This window comes from Ciconia boyciana, chromosome 3 (assembly GCF_034638445.1).
Source record: "Ciconia boyciana chromosome 3, ASM3463844v1, whole genome shotgun sequence".
NCBI classification, from domain to species: domain Eukaryota; kingdom Metazoa; phylum Chordata; class Aves; order Ciconiiformes; family Ciconiidae; genus Ciconia; species Ciconia boyciana.
Window position 1 is genome coordinate 105,873,164 of NC_132936.1, and position 25,919 is coordinate 105,899,082.

At 36.1% G+C, this 25,919-nt stretch overlaps 1 protein-coding gene across 4 annotated transcripts in view; it reads right to left on the minus strand.

The window, feature by feature from the left end:
- The window catches only part of GPATCH2 (G-patch domain containing 2), a 129,942-nt gene that overhangs the window by 79,410 nt on the left and 24,613 nt on the right, over nt 1-25,919 (minus strand). For all 4 annotated transcript variants that reach the window (XM_072856959.1, XM_072856958.1, XM_072856957.1 and 1 more), the window contains 2 exons: nt 25,583-25,765; nt 24,363-24,442 (listed from right to left, as the gene is read on the minus strand). In XM_072856959.1, coding sequence (XP_072713060.1) covers nt 24,363-24,442; nt 25,583-25,765 — 263 coding nt within the window. The remainder of the gene's footprint in view (nt 1-24,362; nt 24,443-25,582; nt 25,766-25,919) is intronic.

Below are 25,919 nucleotides of genomic sequence, written 5' to 3' on the forward strand. Positions count from 1 at the left end.
AATTCCAAGTGAGGGATAAAAAAAGATAGTATGAAGATGCATGCGCAATAATTATTTCATTTTATGTAACACTTATTAGTGCTGATAGATGTAAGTGTGCTTCATATACAGTCCCAATTCAAAGAATTAGTATACTATCTTTTCTGTTCCACACTTCACTTGACTAAATGTAGCAAAGACCCAATTCTTATTCTGGGCTACCAGAATGCACGTCTGCTTCCTCCTTGACCCATCATTCTTGGAACTCAAGGGACCTGCCCTTCTTGAAAATTTGCCAAGAATTTTCTTGGCATTATCTTTTATCAGTACCTTAGGGAAATTTAACCTTAGACACTAATAAAATAGGAAAACACAACATTTTTAGAATATTCAGACAAAAGTTAATGTAAGACGTAGAGGTCACTACAGCATAGATCTAGCCACATCAAAAAAAAATCAGTATGGCTTCTATTGGTAAAAGAGCTTCAGATATAATGAACTGAAATATAAATAACATTGTCTAAAATAATTAAGGATAACAGAGGACATTAATTACTAAACATAACTGAACTGGCCAACATCAATAAAATCAGTGTTTCTGAAGTTTCTATTCTAACTATCTCTACCTGTTCAACATGCATTCTGGATAGAGATAAAGGAAACTGGAAACAAAACAAGCAACTCCACCTGGCTTCTTATGGCATTACACCTGACATTAAACTGACTTTGAGGTCTAATGAAGGCACAAACACTGCTCAAATGTTGAAGCATTTCTAAGGTTACTCCCACATGGGTTTCTCTCATGCTAATAACCGAGTTTATGCCACAAGCTGTTCCTCAAGGGAGTTAATAAATTTAGGTTTATCATCTGACTTTGGCTACTTCTTTTCAATAAACTTAAGGTATTTAATAATCATTTACATCTGAATGACTGTCAAATTTAAGTGGATTGTCAAATTAACTAGGAATTTCTGAAGATATTGGAATGAGGCAGGAAGGAAGGAAGAGGAAAACGGATGATAGCTCACCTTGCTTCCACAGAAAACCCAGTTAAAAGAAAGAAAAAAATTGGCTTTCCACTAGAGAATGACAATAGACAACACACCCCTCTCCTTCTCCCCAACAAAACAGATTTATTACACCGGAAAAAATAGAGGTACCAACACCATGGAATATACCTTTACAAAAGAAACTATACAATTCTAGTTCTGCATTTCAATTCATTATCATAAAAAAGTCTAAGATAAGATACCTAGGAGTTCAAATTAATGTGATTTGGAGAGGCAAAGCAAGCTGTTGCATTTTTTTTTCTAAGTTACATTGTCTCTACAGATAAGAAGCAGCTCTAGTATAAATATTTTTTCTTGTGTGTGTACAGAGCAAATACCACAGACCTCACAGCATGCTTAGATGTTCCACTGCTACAAGGCTCTGGCGATCACTAACAACTTATTCCTGAAAACAGAAACTACATACCCAATCTCCAGAAGTTTCTCTACACCTCTGCTGACAAATGGCACTCAGACGAGGATTTTCAACAGCCCATGAAAATGTTTCTACAATTTTCCTTTTCTTCCTTCTTGTAATGCACTATTTCCGTTAAAACAAAGTAGCTGCTATCACAATCTGTTCTTTCAACTTGCTGCTGCACGTATTCAGACTAAAAATTAGTACAGTATTAAAATAGGTATTTGCTTTTAAATCTTAAGTAATATGCATGTTTAATACCAATAGATACACACTAGCCAGACCACATTAAGAGAGAATTTTGAATTTTCATGAGTGAAAAGAAAATGACTGCCAGTTTCTTTTTCAGCAGGGAAAAGCCCCTACCTGTATTCATCACTACCAAAGAGAATCTCTTAGTGACTTTCTAGAGTTTAAGCAACTGGAATGACAGCATTTAAAAACAAAAAACCACCACCACAGTTTTTAGGGAACTGGTCAGTTCCCAGGTAGAGCTACCTGCCGTCTGGAAAGATTTATATGAACTTACTAAACGTGATCTAACTCGACATTTACAGACAAAAAAGGCTCAAATCCACAATATTTTCTTGATCTGCACCAGACCAATGTTCCACTAGCAGATGTTATGCCCAGTTTTACATCTCTGCTGCTCTTCAGATCAGCAATCAGCAGAATAGACTGAGCAGATATAAATAGAGATATGGACAAAGCAGATACAACTAGAGATATGCACAAAGAAGTTTTAACAGAGTAAGTTAGAGGATGCCCCTGCAGTCCATCAACTACTACACACTTGTTCATTCGCTTACTTAGGGCAGATGACGTAGTTTAACCTTCAGATGCAAGAGAACAGAAAAGACAGGAAGCAGTAAGAATATTTGCATTGGTAACTCTTGTACACATTTTCTAAAAACAAGCGACTATAACACAAGCAGCTGGCTGATGACAAGTGGACAAAAAGAGATGGTTATATTGCTATCTCAAAAAAAAGGAATAGAACTGTAACATTTTACTTAAGAGCGCTTACAGTAAAAGCAGTCATTTTAAGAATTCATTACTATTACACTACCATTAATCTTAAGAGCTCTGAAGCCCATTTTAAGGCTTTCTAGGTATTAAAAAAAACCAAACAACCCTAACCTTAGGTAGAATTTTCATACTTAAGCACTTGTTAGGAGTTCAAAACTGAGAAAGAAAACTTAAGAAGGGTCACATTTGAATGACTGCAACTTTGTATGAATTCACAGTGCAACCGGCTGCATCTTTTCTCAGTTAGGGGGCATTACAAATACTTATAACAGTGATTGAGAATAAAGGGCAAAAGAGCAAGAACACACAACCACGTAACATGCAGAAATATAAACTTAAACCAAGCCGCTAAATGTAACCTGCCTTGCCAGATCTTTTTTAACTTATTGGAAAAGTTGCTCTACTTAATATTGACAAAGAGATGTGTAAATCAATACATTTGGAACAAGTGATATATTTTAATTTAAAAATGTTCAAACTGCAGCAGTAAATCTATGCAGTTTGCACATACAAATAATCAGAGGGGTTTGCTTGTTGCGTATTTTTGACAAGATAAGATGGTATGCAAAGCTCAGATGCAAGTAATGCATAACTTTTTGAAAAATATACTTGCTAAAAATAGGAACACGTTGAAATGAATTCTGTTACCATTGGCTTGAATTTACCTAATGAAGTCAAGGAAAGGACAGTATGGAAAAATTATCAAACCTATCAGTTTGTCTGTTTTGCAATCTGTTCCACCCACTTGCTACTGTTATGAAGTTCAGACCCAGGCAGTTTTCAGTAAAATGAATGTCAGAAGGAGAAAAGAGAGGAAAAAAGCCGCTCTAAAAGTCTCAAGAGTAAGTAAAGACTCCTCATTTCTTTCTTACGGTATAATACTGCCCCCACACATTCTCCCCATGCTACTTCAAAACCACCTTGCTACCTTTCCTAGTTTCATAGTCTCGTAGATGTACTAAGTTTAATAACCTTTCAGTAAAAATATACAAATCTAAAATCCATTATCTCAATTTCACATTTTAACATGGACTAAAGTATGCCATACAGAGAAAAACAACAACAGGGGTTTTTTTAATTTAAAAACATACTATGGTAAAATTAAAGTCTCTTTTTAAGTCAGCAAAATATACTCTTAGAAAATTCGAAATGAAAGCTTGGTAGGGAATCATTAATAAAAGGGGATGAGGGAGGAATCTATTAACTATGTATCAAAAGAGTAATTAACTGAGGAGAAGGAGCAGGCAAGCTGGGACAGTCTTAAAATGCTCTCAAGTTAAAGAAGTGTTAATTAATATATTCCATAATAGTTATTTGTGATTCTCATTTTGTGTTCTTTATCACTGAAGGGTAATTGTGATAAAGGGAGATAAACCATTCTTTAAAAAAAAATCTGTAGAGATTATTTCAGCAATGAAATTATTAGCCTGAAATTTATAAAGTTATAATTGCTTGTTTTAGAAACAATGATGTCACCTTCATTACATACCACTTGTATAGACTACAATTTTTCCTGGCAGCACTACTGCTCTTCTTTGTGTTTGCCCTATTTGCTATACCCTAACATATAATCAAAGTTTCTGCTGTTTCTGCAAGTGAATTCATCACGTTCATAGTAATTTGAAATTGGACTACAACTTTGATCATAACAAATTAGTGCTAATAAGGCCAACTGTTCATTCACCATGATGCTATGCTAAATTTGTGATGAATGCTAAAAGACTGACTATTATTTTACTTCTAAGTACAGTAAGAGAACATTAGAACCAAAAGCCAGTACTAAATCATTCAAAATGGATCTCAGCAATTGGGATCTTATAAAGAGTGAGAAAATGTTCCTCTTTTCTCTTCCTCTCCATTTCCTGTAAATGCTGACCAGTAATGTCTACATTTCTAATAGCTAACCGCTATCTGAAGCTAAAATCTGAATACATAAACTCAAACGGCTCCTGGGAAATGGCTGTGGATAGTAAAATAACAAGGTGTTTTTAGGAATTGCCTCTCAACTCCACTGGAATGTGCAAAACCCAAAATCTATTATTATAGTTATCAAGTCATAGCATTTCAGATTGCTGTAACTGCCTGGCAAGCTGACCTGGTATCCTTTAACATGACAGCGAGAAGTGTATTTAATATATCACGATTGTCCTTTAAAAAGGTTTCTTATGTGACATTTTAGGTTGAATAGAGGACTAAATAATTAAGAAAGAACATTTAATGTATTCTTGCCACTAAAAGTGAAAAATGCAAAATATTGAAAGTATGTTGAAAGCAACTGCACCATCTTCCTGATTATTTGAATTCTATCTTCAAAACCGGCTTTCTCTCTCAGCCTACACACCCATCTCGTAACAAAGTTTTTGCTGTACTTTGTGTAGTGGCAAAAAAATCTGACCTTTCCTGGTAAGCTGCCAAGGATTTTTATCAAAGTCTTAAGAATTTTCCACTTTGAATGGAAGAGGGTTGCTGGTTACTATACTCCATCCCTTGCAATCCATGCATCCTTCTGCTGTGATGACTGTCGTGAATCGGTCTCTGGAAGCCCAGAGCTCATGATGCTCCTAAGCAGCTACAGCATTGCGTTTGGTGGGTGCAGACTGATGCATTGCCAAGCAAGGTCTGTTGCTGCTTTTCAGTCTCTGCTGTTACCACTCTTTAATGGCAAAGTGTACTCAGCTTTGCATTGGGCTTGCTATGATAAACAGGTTTATTGAAATTACTACCAAAACCAGTACAAACAATGCTGGTAAGGAAGGAAATTATGATTGTAAAGAATACTGACAAAAAGACCCAAAAAGAAAATGCCATGAAAATGTCGAAGAAAAAAAAGACATGGAGAGAAAATGCCATGAAATATTTGTGGGAAATGAGAGTCCATGAAACAATATATATGGCAATATGGCAGGTGGCCTTCTCTCTGTTTCCTCTTCAGACCTGCCTTGGCAGTGATACTAAGTGGTAGTCCACCGCAGGACTGATGCAAGACAGAAGGGGGTTTCTGGTTTATGTTTTGTCTTAAGGCAACACATTTTTAGCTCATATTTGGACAACACAGAACTCTTAACATTCTTACCAAATACATGAAGCTTAATGGTCTGGGGTCATGTAATGTGTCCCTCCGTGCAATGGGTTACATGATAGGAAATAAAGCCTGATGGAGGCTGCTGCCAGTGAGCTGGTACTTCACGCTGTGCCTCTCCGAACACTTGCCTCTGCTAACATGCACGTGTCCATTGAGTCCTAAGCAACACTACACAGATTGCTGTGGTTTCTGGAATTCATACATCTAAACCAGGTAGAGAGAGGCCTAACTGGCCAAGTCCGGCAATTCAGACAGAATGCCAGGGATGGGAAGAAAGCACAGCATCTTGCTAGAAACACAGGCAATACTGACACCGCAGCACAAAGCATCAGACTCGTAGAAATGAAAACCTCAAGCATTAAGATTTGACAAGGCTGTTCTTCCCTGTTTTACAAGAGAAATATTTCATTACTTCAATTGTTTTTAGTAAGTCTAAATAATACTTATTTAATAAAATACTTAAGCACAGAGAAACACTTTGCATTTGTTTTTGGCAACACAGAATAACATCTGTGTAACACATCAGCAAGAACAACCTTTTCTTTTACCATACCCCCATTTTAAAATTCCTTTATTTAATAAATATGCATCTTTCTGCTACATGCTTTACATCAAAGATCTTCCCTTGCTCTTCTCAAAGCCCATGCACTATAAACCCTATTCTGCGTCACCGATTTTAAATTTAATCTATAAAAGTCATTTTACATATACTACAAATAACAATACATGCCCTAGTTTGAATATTAAAGTTGTAATTCAATTTCAAGGTTCTTCTGACAGTATTCCAGCATCACTCTTTTTTCCAAGATGCTACTTGAATCCTTTTCAGCAACAAACTACCACAAATCAATAGCTTAAAAGCAGATATATTGCATCAAGAATTTCACAAGTGCTTATTGCTATCCATTCAAACATTATTGAGAAGTTGGTCCTATAGTATGATAAAATAAATTAACAAAAACAAATAGTTAAAATTAATAAAAAAGTTACATGATTCCATGTTCATAATCCATACCCTACACACATTCTTTACAAGTTGCTATGTATTTTCTTCTTGAATTCCTATCAAATGGAAGGGAGGGTATTATTAGCCGTTAGACAGAGATATACAAAAACCCACAGACATGTAAATCCAGATTTACAGAGTGTAAACTCCACCCACTAAAACTATAGAGTTTTCTACACTGAAGAGAAATCATAGCCTTTTGAAAAGCTAATCACTGCACTTGGAAATCTATTTACTTTCTCCTTGTTAGGAAGCAAACTGGTACCATAGAAGTAATTTGCATTGCTTTCTTAAAGTATGATTAGTATTAGTAAGCTCTGTACATTACATATTGGTGTTATCCAGGCATACAAGAGGTTTTGTACCACTTATGTACTCAGTTTTCTGTTCTAATTTTACCTTCTCCAAGGCATTTTATTGAAGCAAATAGTTTGTGTAAGTAACCTTGGCAATCGACAATTAATAAAAAAACACCCAACAGTTTTGAACATAACTCTCCCCTCCCCTTCATTTTCTCATGTTTCTCTTTGTACTGTTGTAAGCATCTACATATACAAAACCAAACCAAGGTTATCTACTCTGTATTGGGCACAGCTGGCAGGGTTTTGGCAGCTGGAGGTGGGGCTGCAGGAGTGACCTGTGTAGCAGGAGGTCAGGGACTGCTCTGTGCCAGTCACAGTTGGTACCAGTTGGCTCCATGATGGACAAAATGGACCCACCGTGCACCAAAATGGAACCAGAGGAGTCCCTGGTGTCTATGCAAAAGAATATTTAGGAATAGGAGGTAAATACCAGGAGACACACACAGGAGGATACAGAAGGGAGATGCCAGAGGAGAATGAATGCTAAAGAGAGGAGACGCAAGAGCTGATACTGGGACAGGAGAGATGCACAAACAGGCAAAAGTGAGAAACAAGACAGACTGGCAGGGCAGAGAGTAGAGCAGGACAACTGCTGAAGCAAACGAGCCACCTGAGCAAGGGCTGGAGACAAGACCGAGGGAGGAGGTATGACCCCAAATGGACTGCAGCTGATGGGGCAACCCATGCCAGAGCAATCTGGTAAGAAACAATGAGCAGCGAAAGAAGAGGAACCGCAACACATTGACTCCCATCTCCTGCGCCTTCCATCATCCCACCGAAGGGACTGAGTGTAGTGTGCAGCGAGGGGACTGGAGACCAAAAAGTGGGGAGGAGAGGTGTCTGGAAGGAAGGCGAGGTGGGCTTGTCTAAGTGTGTGTTTGTTTTTATTTTTCAACACCAGGATCAGTAATGGAAAGGTTGTTAAATGGCAATAAATTAACTGATTGACATTCCCTGACTTGAAGTTGTGTTTTGGCCCACAATACACCCCTAAGCAGGAAAGCTGCCACCCTTAAAAACAGATAGGTAAGTTTATCCTGGGACTGTAGTACTTAGTAAATATACACAGATACTTAATACTATATCCTTTATGCTAACCCAGAGCTTTATTCCTGTAGTTTACTATTATATTGTTTATTCCATACAAGCAATTGTTCTACTCATGCTTTCACAAAACAATTTTTTACCTTGGTTTTCTGAGAAAAAGGAGACCCGCATAATTATCTGCAACTTTTGACCTCCTACTACTCCCTTACTAGCTTTTAAGCCCATCAGCAAATTTCAGCTGGCTCTAAAAGGAGAGATGTCTTAAAAATAAGTTTGCATTTGTGACACTGAATGGGCAGAGACACCCAAATCAGTGCCCTCACTCGGGGGAGAAATCAGCACAAACTCAACCAGCTCACACGTGGAGCCTGGAACAATTCACATCATATGCTGCCCCTTTTCAAATTGCCCGTTAGGAGTTATAAGGATTGTATGCATGTATGCAGGTTTAAAGAGATATGAAAAGGGAACTGTGGGTATCACTGGGAACAGAGAAAAGACAGAAAAAAAGGGAAGGAGGAGCTAAGATTACTGCGGCTAAGGGATTTTACAAAGTGGTGGTAGAATGAAGTCCTTAAGGAACTAGGGCTCTTTGTGATGGTCAAGAAGAATTTTATTTGCTAACTGCATTTTATATATTGTCAACATGCAAACAGGCATTTTGTTAAACCCTCAACCTGTTGCAAATGGATGTTCAGAGTCTGCTATGTGAAATCTAACACAGTAAACATATGCACTTCAGTTTCTGAAAGTCTTAGAAGTAGCACCCGTTTTTCCAGCCCACAAAACCAAGTCAGTGCTTCCCAATGTAAACAAAAATACATACGGAATTTGGAGATATCCACAGCCAGGAAAGCACACCGATTGATTAATACCTGGCCAGAACATTACTTGGCAAGAGAAAAACCTCATAAAGATGACAAGCAAAGGACAGGTATAATTCCCAGTTTAGGTCAACCTGTTCACTTGGAAGAGGTTAAACAAATTAAAACAAAGCACACGGCAAAACACTGGGACAATCTCAATGGGGTGCTCCGCAATCTCAACCTTCTACAACCTACCATCCTGCTGCATATGACAAAACCTCACCTGCCAAAAGAAAACTGCCTATCTAACCTCATTTGTTTGGCAGCTTTCAAATCAGCCACTGCTGCACAGTAGGTGAGACCCTACCAAACTTTCAGGACATCCTTGGCCAGGTGTAATTGGCACTGAGAAAATTAATGAAGATTCCAGTTCTGGATTATCACTTTTGCAGAAGGCTTAAAGTGCCTGGGATTTGCCAGCCTTCCCCAAATTGTTCTTCAGACACAAGTTCTTAAGTATATAGGTGCTGCTGCTCAAACAACAATAAGCAATACTTTTTTGTCAGGCCACATATCTAGATGATACTAAACAACACTGGACATGCGGATCAAAAGGACTGATCTATACAAAGCACACAGCCTCGTAAACTTTAAGAATGATGTACAAACTTAGACAAGAACCACTAGCTTCCTTCAGAACACTCAAAGTCAGAAGATGTGTGTTAAGGAAAGCACAGAAAGCTTTCGAAACTCTGCTCAGAGAATATGTGCCAGGCATTTTGCCAAAGGATAGATCATTAATGGTTTCAATGATCTCCCCTTGGAGAGGGGGCTGCCAAGACAAATCCTCTTAGTTATACTAGAAAGGTTAAGTGAGGTCAAAAAGTCCCACCTCTCCCCAGCTGTGGGCCCTTCACCAGTTTGATAATTTTGATAAAGAAATAAATGAATGCTTTAGGTGTTTACATTTAATTACTCTGATGCCAGCAGAGTTTCTAATAACCGGTATTATACTTGAGTTTGTGTCTGCTTTGATTAGCTCTCTTAACAGCCGACCAGCTCTGTCACCCTACTGGAATAATCTATTTTGCGCAAGTCAAGGCCATTTGAGACCTCTGGGCTATGTGTACGCTGACAGCACGGCTGGCCACTTTCAGCTCCTCCAGCAAGACAGTAAAATAAAGGGGGCACCAGATGTACCTGAATCTCCAGGCAGTTTTCTGTCTCCCTTTAGGTTAAGGTAGACAAGAGAGCCTGTTTATTTTCTTCTGAAGGCGTAAGAAACAGTTGCGCTTGGTAACACACTTTGAAAGCCACAGACAGCATAGTGGCCAATACCTCAAGGATATTATTTACGTTCCAAAGCAAAGCATCTAAACATTCACCTGTTTCCTAAACTTTTCTATGCACACGAGGCAAAAATTAATCTCCTTTCAAGAATAATACTTCTACAGTTGATTTTCATGGCAACAAAGGCATAACTGAAAATTGAATGGAATCTTTATAACCTTTAGTACCCTATCAAAATAGTTTGTCACAATGAGTACTAAGAGCTATTGATCAAACATTCTTCACAGTGCAATGTTCCCATTTCAATTATTTTAAGATTAAGTTTCTTTGCCTTACTAATTTAATGGAAGAACTGTAGAAGAAATGTCCAAAAGAAATCCAGAATCTATGAACGTAAAAAACCACAACAACATTAACTGAAAGGTCACCATTTTCTCTCAAAGAACCAGTAACAAACAGTACATCAACAGTCTGCAATAATCTTGGGTAATTTTGCTAGCATTTTAGCGAAAGCTCTCTCTGAAATTAAAATATTTTCTACTCTCATCATGTCTACATGGTAAACTGGCAGACTACAGATATAATGGATGCAATCTAACACAATATAGTAGTTTCATATTATTAACCTAGCATTAAAAGAACACTAAATGATTAAGGACCTACTTCTCCAGGGTCCCACAACCTCTCAATACATCACCACAATTAACAGCAGGCAGTCATATTGAAGCTTTCCATGTTCATGAGGGATTTCAGGTCTGCTGCACTCTAAGACTGCTCAACAGCTCTGACCATACCACCTGCAGTAATAATTTTACCCCTGAAATAAGCAAAGCATGTACAAATTTCCCTCCACAGAAAAAAAGCAAAATAATCCCCCTGATCAAAACCTTGAAAAAACACCCAACCAGACTGCTTTTTAGAAAGCACCTTTCCCCACCACATAACATTTAAAAGAAAGAGAAGACTGTAATGGAACATCTGGACAACCACTGGAGTTTGCTCCAATATAATGGGTTATATTGACTCTGCTTATGTTTTGTCATTTTGCGTTGCTTTACTGTACACACATCTCAACTTTTTTTTTTTATAATTCGTGCTTCACTATAGGACAGTCTTCTGATTTTGAAGAAAACACATTTGCACTAAAAAGATATGAGAATTCTCTTCCATGCAACATATGCACTTTCTGAAATAAGCAATCATGGCAAACAGTAAAGTCTGAGGAAGGATAGTATAATGAAGTACTGAGAAAATTATGTTTTGAAGTTAGATTTTACACAAAGTTAAAATGATCAAGTTTTTCCTAATATGACAATTGTTACTTCTCTGAGTTTGTTTATACCCTTGCATCAGTTTACTCCATTAAATATTCATTATACCAACTACGCTTACTGATGCTTTGCTAGCTTCTTTACTCTTATGCACTTCTGCCAAGCACAGAAGAACGTGGTAAAAACAGAGTTATTCTTTCTACAGATCACGCATCCTCAGGCTGTTGGTTGCAAATGCTTCTTCAAAGCTAATTTCTTTCTGGATCTTGCCAATCATTAGTACTAGTTAGGTGATCTCCACTGCCCCATGGCAGCGATAAATACGTATTTAAAGAAATTAAAACAGACAACATGTTTATAACAATTTGCTAAAGGACAAAACGAACATACACAATACCTCTGTTAGGTTCTTCCTCTAATTCTATGGTAGCTTACTCTGCCTTTCTCATGTAGGCTGTAGTCCTACAGAGTACATACCTCAGAGTAAGAGTCCTACAGGGACTCTAGACAGATTTATGTAATCGCTGGAAACTCAGCTTTGTTGCAAGTGTTTCTGACTATTTTTGTAACACACACTATTATAACTGAAAATAAGAGTGGTACTGGGTAGTACTGATTTTGACATTTTAAGGAGGCAATCTTTACGCAATTTACTCTTGAAGAATTCTCTAAATACATGCATTATGACATATGTACCCCTTAATAAGTACTCTGTGTATTAGATTCGTATTTGCACACAATTAGAGTAAGGCTTAACAAATGTGTAAGAACCGTACTTCCATATAAAAATAAGAAATTAACTCTGAGAGAGAGACATTAACATATTGACACTATTTTTAGATGAGCAGGTAAGACCTGTAATTAAAGCCTGATCTTTGCCTAAGAAAACATCTGTTTTCTTCACTGTGTAATTAGTAAAATTAATGAATTCCAATCCATCCACACAAATGATTTTTTTAAACTCTGAAATCAATCACTAAAACCCAAGATGCTTTCAGCTACACAAATTTACCAATAAGTGATACTGTAGATCAGGTTGAAATTATGAATGTAATTTTCTTATAGTTATGTTTGAAGCATTTTCTAACCCTCTCCCTCTATTCTGCCAACATTGACATTTATAATATAAACAAAATGGATTTGCACGTTAAGAAATTTCATATGGCTACACACTAGATTAAACTTATTATACATAATTCTTGTCAGAAAACTGACTAAAAGATCACATTGTTAAACTGGATCAGAACAGGAAATATGCTTATTGGTAGATTTTTTTAAAAATTAAGACTATCCCTCTCTGACACATTTTATTATATACAGAGCAGGAAACCGCTGAACAGTGAACACAATTTCACAACGCAGATTAGCAGATCAATCATTAGAGAAAGTGATGAAAAATTTATTTTAAAAAAGTGTTACTTTTAAGAATGTGAAATGGCAGATGACCACTTGAAGAGGTTAGCATTGGATTATTACAGACACAACAAATAATGTGAAACATACAGTATGCTTTAGTGATCTCCAGTACTATCATTGTCTTGCTGCTATAAAGGGACAACAAAAGGAGGCTTCTATCATACCCTGTATGGTCACAGCTGGATTCTAATTCAAAAGGGCAATTCTGATTGTTTATACTAAAAATCTTTGGCCAAACCCTAGATATCTGTTCATTTGCTATAATTGTTTCAATCTTCCTCTTTGAATCAGGGACATGTGCAGGAGAAAACCAGCTAACAATCTCATAAGTACTTGTTTTATGAATCTGGCCCTCAGTCAAGAAGTTGCAGTGAAAAGTCTTTTAATCACCTCTGATCAGAATTTACTGGATTGTATCTAAGTTCAAGGGTATTAAAATGTGCAAAGGAGACTATGAAAAAATGGCTAGGTTATAGATTTTAACTTCTTAACTAGAAAATTGACTCAAAATAGATTTTCTAATTTACAATGAATCAAAAGAAAAAACATTAGACCATAGCAAAAGTGGCACAAATGTATCAAAAAGCAAATGAATAAACATTTGAAAAGATTTATTATTAGAAATTGTAATAAATTTTGGGAAGATGAATCGATTTTAGTTAAAAGGTATAACTGACAATTTATTGGGCGGGAAGATGCATTATTTTCCAATTGTTATCCACCTACAGTAAAACTGATTTGTGTCCTATTGTATTTTATGGAAAAGGAGAGAGCAACTTTCAGTGATTTAGATTAAATGTATTAATCATAACCAGGCACTGTGAACTATATATCTACTATTAAAGAAGATTTTTGACATTTAATTCTGTAGCAATATTTTGGCTCTGTACCACTCTTCCTAAATCCAATTCCTGCTACAGTTGGCAGATTTCTCCCTTTTAATTTTATGGGGCTTAAAGTAGCATTTAACCACCCATGCGGTAAATAATGCAGGATTAGAAATATTTAGTGTTTTGTTTCCCTTTGAAGCATACTAATCCATCAACCCCCAAATATTTTTAAAACATTTTCCACATTCTAGTAATATTTAATATAAGATTCAGTAAAACATCCTATGTAAACGAAGTTGTTTTCCTGAAACAAAAAAATCACATTAAACCCTAAAGAAAATATGCATATACATCACTGATACAGGGGAATTAGTTTTACAAAGATATCAGTTTGTGTACAAAGAAAATGTTAATAAATCCTTCAGAGTTTTTAAATATTACATATGATGTGACTATTACATAGTTTATTCTCAATAATCTGACAAAATATAGTTAAGTGTTCTGTTCTCCTGAACAAGGGATAACAACATATTTTAAAATATTTATGCCCGACTTAACACCGAAATGCTAGCTTTTATTTATGCATAAAACCCCCTCGTTTTTATGCAGTCATTTCCTATCTTTTGCTTAAGTTCTATATTTTGCTGCATGGGAAAGCTGCCTTATCATAACTTCTAACAGGCAATGTTCCTAAAGTTATTCTAGGTACTGCAAATTGTCTTAAATTGCCTTAGATCTACATCAATGATTAGATTCCAGATTTTTAAAAAACTCAAAAGAACAAAAAAGAGAGAAAGCAGGATGGCAACAAAATCTCAATCACCATATGCATGCTTTCTTTTTCAAAGCATAACATCATGACCTAAAACAGGAAAAAGGTTTCTTTTTCTCCAGTTTGACTATATTCTATAGAGAATAAAAATGCAATCTACTGTAAACCTACTGTATCTATCTGTCTAGGTCTTCGTAAAATATGTCTTTTAGAACTAAGCAATCCAATGGAAGGGGTCAGGGAGAAGGGGAAATGGGGCACGTTTCATCTAATGCTCTTTAGAGTGAATTTTACAAGTGTTTAAAACAAATATACATCTATAGCAGGACAGTTGCAACAGAGTTTGCCCATCAGCTAGCAGTAAGAAAATAGACAATTTTCATTTCTCTGAACTAAGTTTCTTCCTTGACCTTTAAAACCATGATCTGCAGGAGTGCTAAGTCAAGGCTGAGAAACAACAGACTGAGAAAGTTATTCCCATACTTGTGCATGCAGGTTTTACAACCACCTGTCAAACAAGGGACTAACTAAAATTAAGAGCAAGAAAAGGAAAAACAAACTACAACAAAAATCAAATCATCAGAAGCAAGTAAGAGTTTGCTGAATCAAATTGCAAGGGCCTGAGTGGAACAGATTTTGAACAGTTCTCAAAAACTGTTGGGTTGAAAGGGTTCACGTGATCACTCATAATGGTTAACGCTTCACTTGGAAAAGAAACTAGAAAAGCGGCTACTGTGTCCTAACTGAAGGGACAGTAACAAAAGGGAAGGACCAACAGTCTCCTGAACCACTCCAATTCAGTTGGAAGTGCTGATGTCAACAAACCTTTTCTTGTTGTCCTCTTTATTCCGACATACAATACATAGTTCAGTAATTGGACAAATGGTTTAAGTACACACAAAACTAAGATCCCTATGCTTTTAAAAAGATCATACCAACATTATATGTAAGGTTTTCCACAACATCAAGAGACCACTAAACACAGGAGCTTCGAATTTCCCTGTGACTCACCTCACAACCTACACCATTGTTAACTTACTGATTACCTTCAGGGAATGATATTTGCATTCTAGGATTGCTTATTACCATTTATTTAAAGTTAGTATTGCAGTCTCTGATATTGGATAAACATATTTAAGAAAGCATTCACTTCTGCAACTCATTCAATTTCAAGATCTCTCAGAAACACATTAAACAAAGCCTACAGTTCTGTAAAGAAAAGGGTCTTTTCTGCGTTGTTATGTGTTTTCTTGCTGTAAATACCACATGATAACTACCAGAAGAGGCAGTCCCTGAGAAATTTTGAGTACTTTCTTCCCTCCCCAAAACTAAGCTCTCAATATACATATTTGTTTTTCTTATTTCAAGAAACAAAATGGTAGCAAACTTTGTTTTCCAGTTAAGTCCCAGTTAAGTTAGCTACAGCAACCACGGTTCACTCCGCTTCTTTATGGTTATTTTTAACAGGTTATAAAACATTGTCTTTACATCTGACTAACTAAAGTCACAGTAATCAAACATAATGGCAGAGTGCTACCTCTTCATTCCTGTATTATCTCTCACATTACAAAAGCAGCAGAATAATTTTCTTGGGCTATTCAATTTCAACACAATGCATCATATGTGTTTGCTACTTTATTTTCTGTGCTGTATTTTGAAGTTATTTGATATATGCATCTCCATGACAAATTGCTGGAGAGGACACTAAAGATCCAGTTTAATTCACTATTTTTACAGCTGCCTCTTACTCTGGGTATGAGCCATAAGAAGTCAGACTGTATATAGAAAAAAAACCCAACATTTTAAGTTGCAGTCTGCATTTTCACTTGTTATAAATGAAACAAGATTATAACATTTTAATTCCCAGTCTTGGCCTTACAGTAATGATTTGAAAGATGAGCTGCAAATGATATTGATCACTTTTCAGATAAGAATTTTTTAAATATGTATTACATAAAGTAAAGCTAGAACAGAGCTAGAGAACAAAACAGAAATGCATCTGAGTATAAATTATGTATCTCAGTACAAATCTAGAAGGCCACTATTAATAGGCTTAATCTAGACTTCTACAGATAGGCAGAGTACTTCTATTTGATATCTGAAGTGCCATTATAAAAATTGTTTTCCCTATGGATGGCCACCATATGAAATGCAACTGAAATAATAGCTGGACTATTTTCAAGTTGTTTCGTCTATTGGTAGCCCTCGTTATCCCACACCACCGCTTCTAGGCAAAAAGATTAAGTTTCCTATGGAGTGGAAAACCTACACATGTGAATAAATTACTATGGTTTGAATTAGCAAGAAATTTCCAGCAGTTTAGGAGTTGTATCTGATCTTGTACATGTTTTCAGTTAAAAAATGCTAAGTGATGTGTTAGCTGAAATCACTGTCATGATTTACTTGACGTTTATGATGTTACTACAGCATAAATGAGATGTTGCTCATCAGTTAAGCCACAGCACCTGAGCATGTGTTCCTTGCCTATTACACATAAGATTTTCTGTCTATTCTCAGCATTAAATGATCAATGCCCCCATCAAGTTCAATACAAGGAAGTACGACTCCTGACTTGATGCTGGATGCAAGATGATGTTGTTTTACCGTTAATTCTTCAAAACGCTGCTATTGAGGCTTTAAGAAGTTTCTAGAAGAGACAGGACTGAGGGAAGTTTTTGCAGAAAAGACACTAAACCCAATTACATTTAAAGACAATTCTTTCCATAAGAATTGTACTAAAACATCAAAGAACCAATATGGACTTAGGAAGTCAAAACAAGCAAATTCCAAATATCTGCAGAATAAATATTTCATGCAGCCAGACATCAGAAAGGGGGATTTCTTTGTGATAAGCAGCAGAAAACAAGAGGAATAATTATGCTGCCTCATATTTTGAAGTCAGGGGTTTTTAAAATCATTATTATCTGTAAGGAGTGCTGTAAAACTGTATTAAATGTGTTTTCAAGGCAGACACTAACTGAAGAATAAAAGGGATATCATTATGCTATTTGCCCTGGTTTAAAAGTAAACTTAAGTGTAATTGTAGATGACTATCATTTGAGTAGTTGGGTTAAGGTGAATTACAAGGAATACTGCTCAGACTAACAGTTCATAGCACTTGTCACCATGAATAAACCACAAGATGCATTTAAAAAATAAGCAGCACACTTGGCATTTCTGAGACTAATGCTGGAGGGCAACTATTTCGCTGAAGTAGGATGCTGGTTTTGACACTATACTTGAAGTGCAAGTCCAAGAAAAGAGACTAAGTCACCACATTCACTTTAGCTAGACAGAAGTTAATCTTTGATATTTTAAAGGTATGCTTTGGTCATCACAGCAGGTGAAATATACCAAGAAAAACCATTGCGAGCTCTGTTGCGCAAACACAGTATCTGTTTCAGTAGTTATACCCACAAGATATCTTCATTTTGTTGATAAAGTACAATTGTTATCTCTACAAGCTATTAATCGCCCAATGCATTTAAACTATTTTTTTTCCCTTGATAGGCACACATTTTTTAAGAATGAAATTAGGACACAATTCAAGATTATACACTCCTATTTACAATATAAGTGATATAGAAGAAAAGAATAAAACAAACACGTGCTCACCTTCACCAGTTAGTGCCCTTACAACTATTACAAACCAGCTGAGGACTTGTCTAACTATTTTAATTATGGCAGAGGAGTTTTACACTTAGGTAACAGAACTAATAACAAAACTGACCAACCTTAGATTTGTTGAAATCTAAACATTCGGTACTTCAGTTACCTGTAACTCCTTTTTGGCTAATGAACTGCGGCTTCAAATGAGACAGAAATGCTGTGGTATTATTTGTGCCCTTTTACCAGTTAGATGACACCAAGATGGTCACAGATTTTCATTAGACAATTACAAGTGACACAAAATTCACTGTCAGTTAAAACAAACATAGGTTGTAAGGCAGACTTCATGAAACCATTCAGATCTCATAAAGGATAGGTAGAATTCAAAACACTTTGTAACAGTGACAACTACACTGACAAAACCGACCTACTAATTCTAGTGCTCTGCCTTGAATTATAACAATATTTAACTGTGCCTTAAGTATGGGTACCAAGTACGGTACTACCAGTGATGGGAATAACTTGGAGAAACACTGACCTACTATGAAACATGGTACAAGTATAATTATGATTCTTTTGATGAGTAAGTATGCTAAGCTATTACTAAAGTCAGTAAGAAGCTTCTACTCTTCCATCAGGTGCTTACCATGGCAGGTAGAACAAATTATATTAAGCTTGCATCAGGATAAGTGAAAGCTTTAGCAAAAATGCACTTGAAAATTAATTTGTGGAAAAAAGAACCTCTTACTATGCAAAATACATAGCAGGTGTAAGAATAGTAAGCAGTTCTCCAAAAAAATATTAGATACATGAAGTTAAGAACATCACAGATAACTCAACATCATCCCCAATATTTACATCCCATTTTTGAAACCTGCATTGTTTATAATAGGCTTTTGAAATCTGACAGAAGCTTTTTTTTTCCTTTTGTTTTCTCGTAAAATAAAGCTATTTCAACCTAAGTTCTGAAGTCTAGAAGAGTGCCATTTGACTCCTTCCTTGGGAAAATTGTAGCATTTTTGCCAATAGTGACTGAACACTGGAAGAATCAAAGGTGGGGCCAAAACTGCTGTCACAGCAGCACCTCCTCTGCTAATATCCTCAATTTTTCTGTCTGAAAAACCACACCTGCAGAAAGCACATGAGTGCAGGAAACCACCCAATCCTCAAGGAAGTTTTTCCTTCTACTGTAAGTTGTAAAAGTAAGGTACTGGCTTAACTAAAGTAAGGATTAAAGGAGCATGACTTATTCACTACATTTTGCATAAGCAGATATAAATTTAAGACAATTACAAACAAGAAAAAAATTTTAAAAATAAAAGCAAACACACAGTGAGAAATGCTTTAAATAGCTGAAAATATTTCTGATAACAGGAAATCTTAATAAAACCCCCGTTACAAAAAACCAAAAGCTCCTACCCGCTTAAAAGAAAATTCATTCACAGCTTTAGCAGCGTAAGGTTTCAAAATGTCATCCTCAGACACAGAGGTCTAATATTCCTGATCTTGAATGAGTGAAAGTCTAGAATCCAACAAGAGTTTAGTTATCAGACATCATCTGTTACCACTCACGTTTCCACAGTTTGACATAGAGACTATCGCTCCAAACGACAAAAGTCATAAAGTAAAGAAAATAATTAAAACCCCACGGATATTTCATGCACCTAACTGAAACTGAATTGTGTTCTAGCTGACTGTATGCCACACATCCAGTGTAAAAGAATTCTCCACAACACCAAATCAACTTTAACTTGAGAAGCAGTGTTTTTCCAAAAGTTGCAGAGCATCCATGAAGAGGCTTCTGACCAATACTGTAAAAACAACACCCAACTTACTCTTTAAGGAAACATTCCTTAGATCTGTAACAAGGTTTCTTATCTAATACCATTTCACACAATTTCCAAAATATTTTGACAAGCAAAAAATTCCTGAAAACACCTGGCTGTTTCTTCAGTTAGAAAAAACTTAGAAACAGAAATGTTTGATTTTACATTTTGAAAGCAGTTAACAAAAAGCACGAGTACTCAATACATCTCTTCTCCTCACATCAACAGAGTAGTAGTTATCTGACAACAATTTTTTGAGAAAAGCTCTTTTATCTTGGAACTTTTGAAAAAGAGTCACAGGATTTGACAGAAATACCCAGACACCTTCAGATAACAGGTCTCTGAAATGTAGCTTTCATCCTTTACATACTTTTTGAATAATTACAACTATGTATAGTCAAGCTCAATAGTACAGCTGCGCAAAAAGAAAAATCAGTCCTAGGAGTGCAAGACTTAAAATAGGCTGTCTTTAATATAATGAAATCAAAACCCGTGACATAAAGGTGATGGATGGAAAAATTGGCAGAGTCAAGAGAAAGCATCATTTTTTATTAGTCACGTTTTTTGCACTTTAGCCCAGTGAAATCACTTCCTAGTTTCCAGCCCTGACAGGGAATCCAGGCAGGAAGAGACAACACATAAGAGTCCTCAAACAAAACCCTACAATGTCTCTCCCTCTCTCAGGGAAGGAACTGTATCTAGAATCACACAAGGAACAGCTAAGACACAGCAGCACTGATTTTTAAAACCTTCACTTATTTGTATGAAGGAGTTGTGAATAAAAGTGAAATTTTTCAGTCATTGAGAGTACTAAGTTGGGCAAAACGTTTTGAAAGAAATGAAAAAGTAGTCATGTTCTATTTTCACTAACTATAATTACTCTTATTTTCTTTAATTAGGGCTTCTGTGATCTCCCCAGGAATCTATCTGAGAAAAGTATGGTGGTCTTAATCATTGAAGGTAAAGAGTTCATCTAGTGTTCCACATCACAGAAATGAACCTTGACGTTTCCAATGCATTTAAAATGGTAGATTTCTGATTTTATTCTGCTAAATACCAAAGTTTCATGTCTAATTTGTTGGAAAGGACAGAGACATAGTACTATATAAATGACATGCAAGTCTATAAACACATACAGAAAAAAGACTGGATGAAAAAAGAATTCCTTCTAAGAAATCAGTGTTTCATTCATAGAACACTACTTCTAAGTTGTACAACTTTTGTCTAACATAAAAGAATGTGGGGGTTGGGAACAGTTGATCAGGTCATATATAACTGCAGAATTCAACCAAGCACAGTAAGATTTTGTGCAATATACCATACTGAAAGGGTACATTAAATACCAGTATGGTATGAAAGTACATGTATCATGTCTCTAAGTAGAATTACAAAGTTCCTACTAGCACCTTAACACAGGTGGGATCAAAAGCATAGTGTATTAGAAAAGCCATGTTTTTCTATTTCTTTTCAAATGAAGTTCTGTTACAAATGATGCTGCCACAAAACAAAGCAATGAAGACATGAAATGCCAGCGTTATAACTGTATGACAAAATATATGCCTGACAAACCATTTAATTATGAATTCCATAAAAAAATGAGCCTACCTTAAGTAAATTGGACAATCCAAAGGATATAAGCCAGTTCTGATGAATATTTTTTTAATTTTCTTGCTCAGCTTTTTCACTTGTGATCTGCTGTATGACAACTCATTCAACCTACACATTGGATTAGGCGAGGATTTTCATAGTATTTGCATGCTAGGTTTTTACTTCTCTCTTGCTTGTCCAGTGTTGTATGATCATTAGAAAAGTGTTTGGACTCAAAGGCAGTACGCTTGATGACAGAAAGACCCATGAGTTTGTTCAGATTAAGCAACTCAGCAATGAAATGCAGGAAGAGCATCTGGACAGAATCTGAGTGCCAGCTGTGGCTACTTCAAATTAAAGTTCACTAACTGCTCCATAAAGAGCAGCATTCTTCCTCTGATTCGCAGCTCCCACTGCTTCTAGAAACCGTGGTGTGAAAATGACTTAAGCTAGCAGTTTCCTTGGTATATAGCAAGTAATAATCACACTCTTAGCCTGATGTTTCTCTTACAAGAAAACACCCAAACAGTTGGGCATTAAGCACTTTTTGACAGAGGGTGATGATATATCAAGGTATTATCATAGCTATTCATCCTGCCTTCCCTAAACCCATAATCTCTTCAAGGCTTCAGTAGCTGCTATAATTGTGAACCTTCAACTAAACCTTTCCAAAAAAGTTGAAACACACATTGACTGTATGTAAAGGGCTAACTATATGCTCACATTCCCTAGATACAAACTACACATCCTTAGACTGAACACAGTATGTAATGTGCATCTTTTAGGTAATGTATCTCAGTAGGAAACTCCATTTTTTACTTTGCCTCCCTTTAAAGTCTGTGTAAAAGCAGTGATACAGACATCAGACTCCTCGCTGTTAAAAAAGAAAGAATTAAGTCACACCACAACTCTGTTTAATGAGTTGAGTCTGCAGTGTTCTTTCCTCAGGATATTAATCTAAATGCATTCTTGCTCTTCTTCACTGTTACCATCTAATAGCAGTAATTACTTCTTGTTCTGTGTTATCAGATGTCACAGGTATTAAATGACTTTTTTTTGTCATTGGATTGGAGTATCTAAAAAAGATTTTCTTTAAGAAGCAATCACTGACAAAAGGAAGCACATGAGCTCTGTCTTATATAGCTACATTTGCAAAGACAGATGCAGCAGATGTGCCCACACACATCAACAGTCATTAAGAAGGTCAGAAAACTCTGCATCTGAAGAGCCAACTGCACATCCACTCTATATATGCACTCCTGCCTAAACGTAGTGGCTTAGAAGGTACGTTCACATGTCAACCTTGTTTCACAACACTATGTAAATGATATATTTAATAACTGGAGGTAACTGAATTATCAGTCTTCAGTAGATCTGCTTGCATTTTTGTTATAAAAGGAACTACGATACCATCTTTATATATGAGATATCATGACTGGAAGACAAAATGGGCTCCTAAGGACAATCCAGAAAGCGTAGCAGAAAATAAACATTAGGATTTTTTATTATATATATGCATTCACAGTATATCTTCATCAATTGAAATTTAATCACCTTTTTACAATTTAGAGGAAAAGGCAGTTTTTAGGGTAGTTAAGCCATGTATCATCAATACCATGAAGCTAGCCTATCAGTTATAATAGCTCCTATAAAATACCAGAGTGAAATTGCAATAAGCCTAGAAAATGGGCTACAAATCCCAGATATGCTCAAGCAAGCACTGAACCAAAAATAAAAATAGGTAGATAGGAAACCAAGAACTAGATAGCATTCATCTAATTCACGACCACTAACAGCAGAGATCACAGGCCAAGGTTTTAAAGCATCTTATTCGCTCCAAATGGCAATTATTGTGCAGGGACTTCAATTATAAAAACAATCCCTCTTCAAAACAAGTTAAATTTCTAACAGTTCCTTTCTATTCTCTCCACATATAATAGCTCTTACATTTCTCAGAAGCACTGTATTTTGTTTAGGCAAATTAAAATTTGAAAACATTTAATGTTCTCAAATAATAAAGAACATAGAAGTTGCAGTATTTATTGTGCTGGGATATGTTTATTACACACTGATAAAGAGTCTCCCACATTCTCCTTCTCTTCCAAACACTATTCTAATAAGAAAGGAATAGACCACACTACCATGAATACATTTTAACATTTTAATTTAAAAAGCCAAGTCTCTCCTCTCCTCATGCCCTCCTCCAAAGAACAAACTCTTAAAAATTCATTAGAACCTTATTTTAGAACAAAAGCTATGGGAAAACCCAGCTATTAGATTGTACAACGCAAGGAGTTGGGTTTTTTTTCTTCACTTATAAACATTATTCCTAGAGCTGAAGGCACTAAAAAAGCTCAAACATCTCTCATTTGTAGTCACAGCCTTAGAACAGACTCAGTCCAAAGAAACGCATGATGTTTATGACAGGTGCATCGCTAACTTGCTTTAAATTTTTTGTATATACCCTTTCCCCTGACCACACAGAAGTCAACCAAACAAAAGAGAATAAGGACAGATTTTTCAAAGCAGACTTTGGCGGGGGGGATATCAAAATCAGAATTGTACCACAATCCATCCTAGAATGCTTTCCGTATCAGAAAAACTTGAAATAAGTTTGGTTGATTTTCATTGTAAGAGGAGAGAAACATGTTTTCGTATACACAAGCTATACACTGAAAATGTTAAATAATGCCTCCCCCCCAACTTTTTCCTTCACTCAGCTCGAAATAAGTACTGGGAAACAGTCTCAGACTGTTTCTGCCATTCAAGTACACACAAATAATCCATTACAATAGAATTGCAGTGGGAAGAGTCTAACTATTAAAAAAAGCAAGCAAACAATATCATGCTGCAGTGGCACTGTAGTCTTACCATTCCATTACCTACCTACATCATCAGGAAACAAGCATGAGAGGAATATGCTTTTTTAAAAAAAACCCTCTAAGAACAGTGCACATTAGCTTACAATAATAAAAGCACCTACCAACACATTCTGGTTTCCTGAAGCCTTTTTTATGTTTCTTGCTGGCATTCCATGAAGGTGACTAAATCTACCCTGGAAACCTACAAAAAAAGGAGTACAAATTGATTTAAGAATACTTCCTATACCATATAACCAATAAAATTCACCATTACATACCAATCTATTAATCTGACTTCAGTTAAACAAAAACGTCTTAATATTGTCAAACGTTGTACTGATGGAAACAAAGAGCACAGAATGGGAAAAGTGAGAGAAAGGCTAAGTTGTCATGAAAATGAACATTACTGTAGATATTCTTACTGCCATCCTGGTTCTATGCACAGTTGGCTGCATAAGCAGAGCATACTGAACTACAGTAGGAAAGTGATTTTTGCATCACGTACAACTTCATTAGTACTAGAAAATGTTAAATCTGGTGAATATGCAGAGACCAAGTCCTCAGAAACAATTCCAAACATCTGGAAAATAAGCCTCACAAAAGAATTCAATGCATTCAGTGTGCAGAGTAGTTTAAAAGTGATTTGACCACTGCTCACATAAAAGATCTGTATTTGAATGTGAAATGAGATCCTTGGGGGAGAGGGAAGGTTCAAAAAAATTATTTGGCAGCAAGCTGAGGTCTGACAACTTTAATCTTAAGAGTGGGTTCCTAGCTGTGAATGCAATCAGACACCAGTACAACTTACCATTGGATACACTGGGTCCACAGTTGTCTAAAGTATTTTAAACAAAACAAACAAACAAAAGATATTTTCTGAGTTACAGTCTCAGTCCTTGCTCTAAAGGAACCCTTCCCTCTTCTCTACAAACAATATGGCCCGACCATAAAGCAAAGCAAAGCAGATGTTCACACTAGTCTTTCCAGTCTTTGCATTAATGAACTTCTATAGAATTCTAAACATTATCACAGAAGCTAGGAACAAAATGGAATATAAAGATTCACTTTAAATAACGCTTAATAATTCTCAATGCAAACATTGAGACAACAAATAAAAGAGTAGGCTATCAAAATGAGCCAAGTTTTCCACTTTCTGACTTTTCTAATCATTGGCTTTTTAATTATTTCTCTCTAATGATATCTTAAAAATGAAATATTTCAAGGAAACAAACTGGTAACTCCAAGATCTTGTCAATATTTTACATATTTTGTACAATCCACAGACATCTTTCTACTGTACCCAAGTGATTCTACAGTTTGCATTTGCTTGATTGCTACTTACCTCTCCTCCCTGAACGGGACATAAGAGGGAAAGTACCGGTTAAGATACTTTCAAAGACTGGATCAGGCAATTCTCTCTCCAGTTCTGTAGAGTCTTCTTGTTCCCACCACGGAATGACCCCCGTAATTCCACATGCTCCACCAGATTCATTTTCATGAAACCAATCACTCTGCTCATCATCACCTGTGAGGGCAGTATCCCCCCAAGCCCCCCAAAAAGAGGGAGGAGCAGAGAAGATAAAAATCAGATGTTACCATCAATAAACACTCTGACAGGACAATTATTTCTTTTGCTTTATAGCTGTATAACAATTACTCGTATATAGCAGTTCTATTTG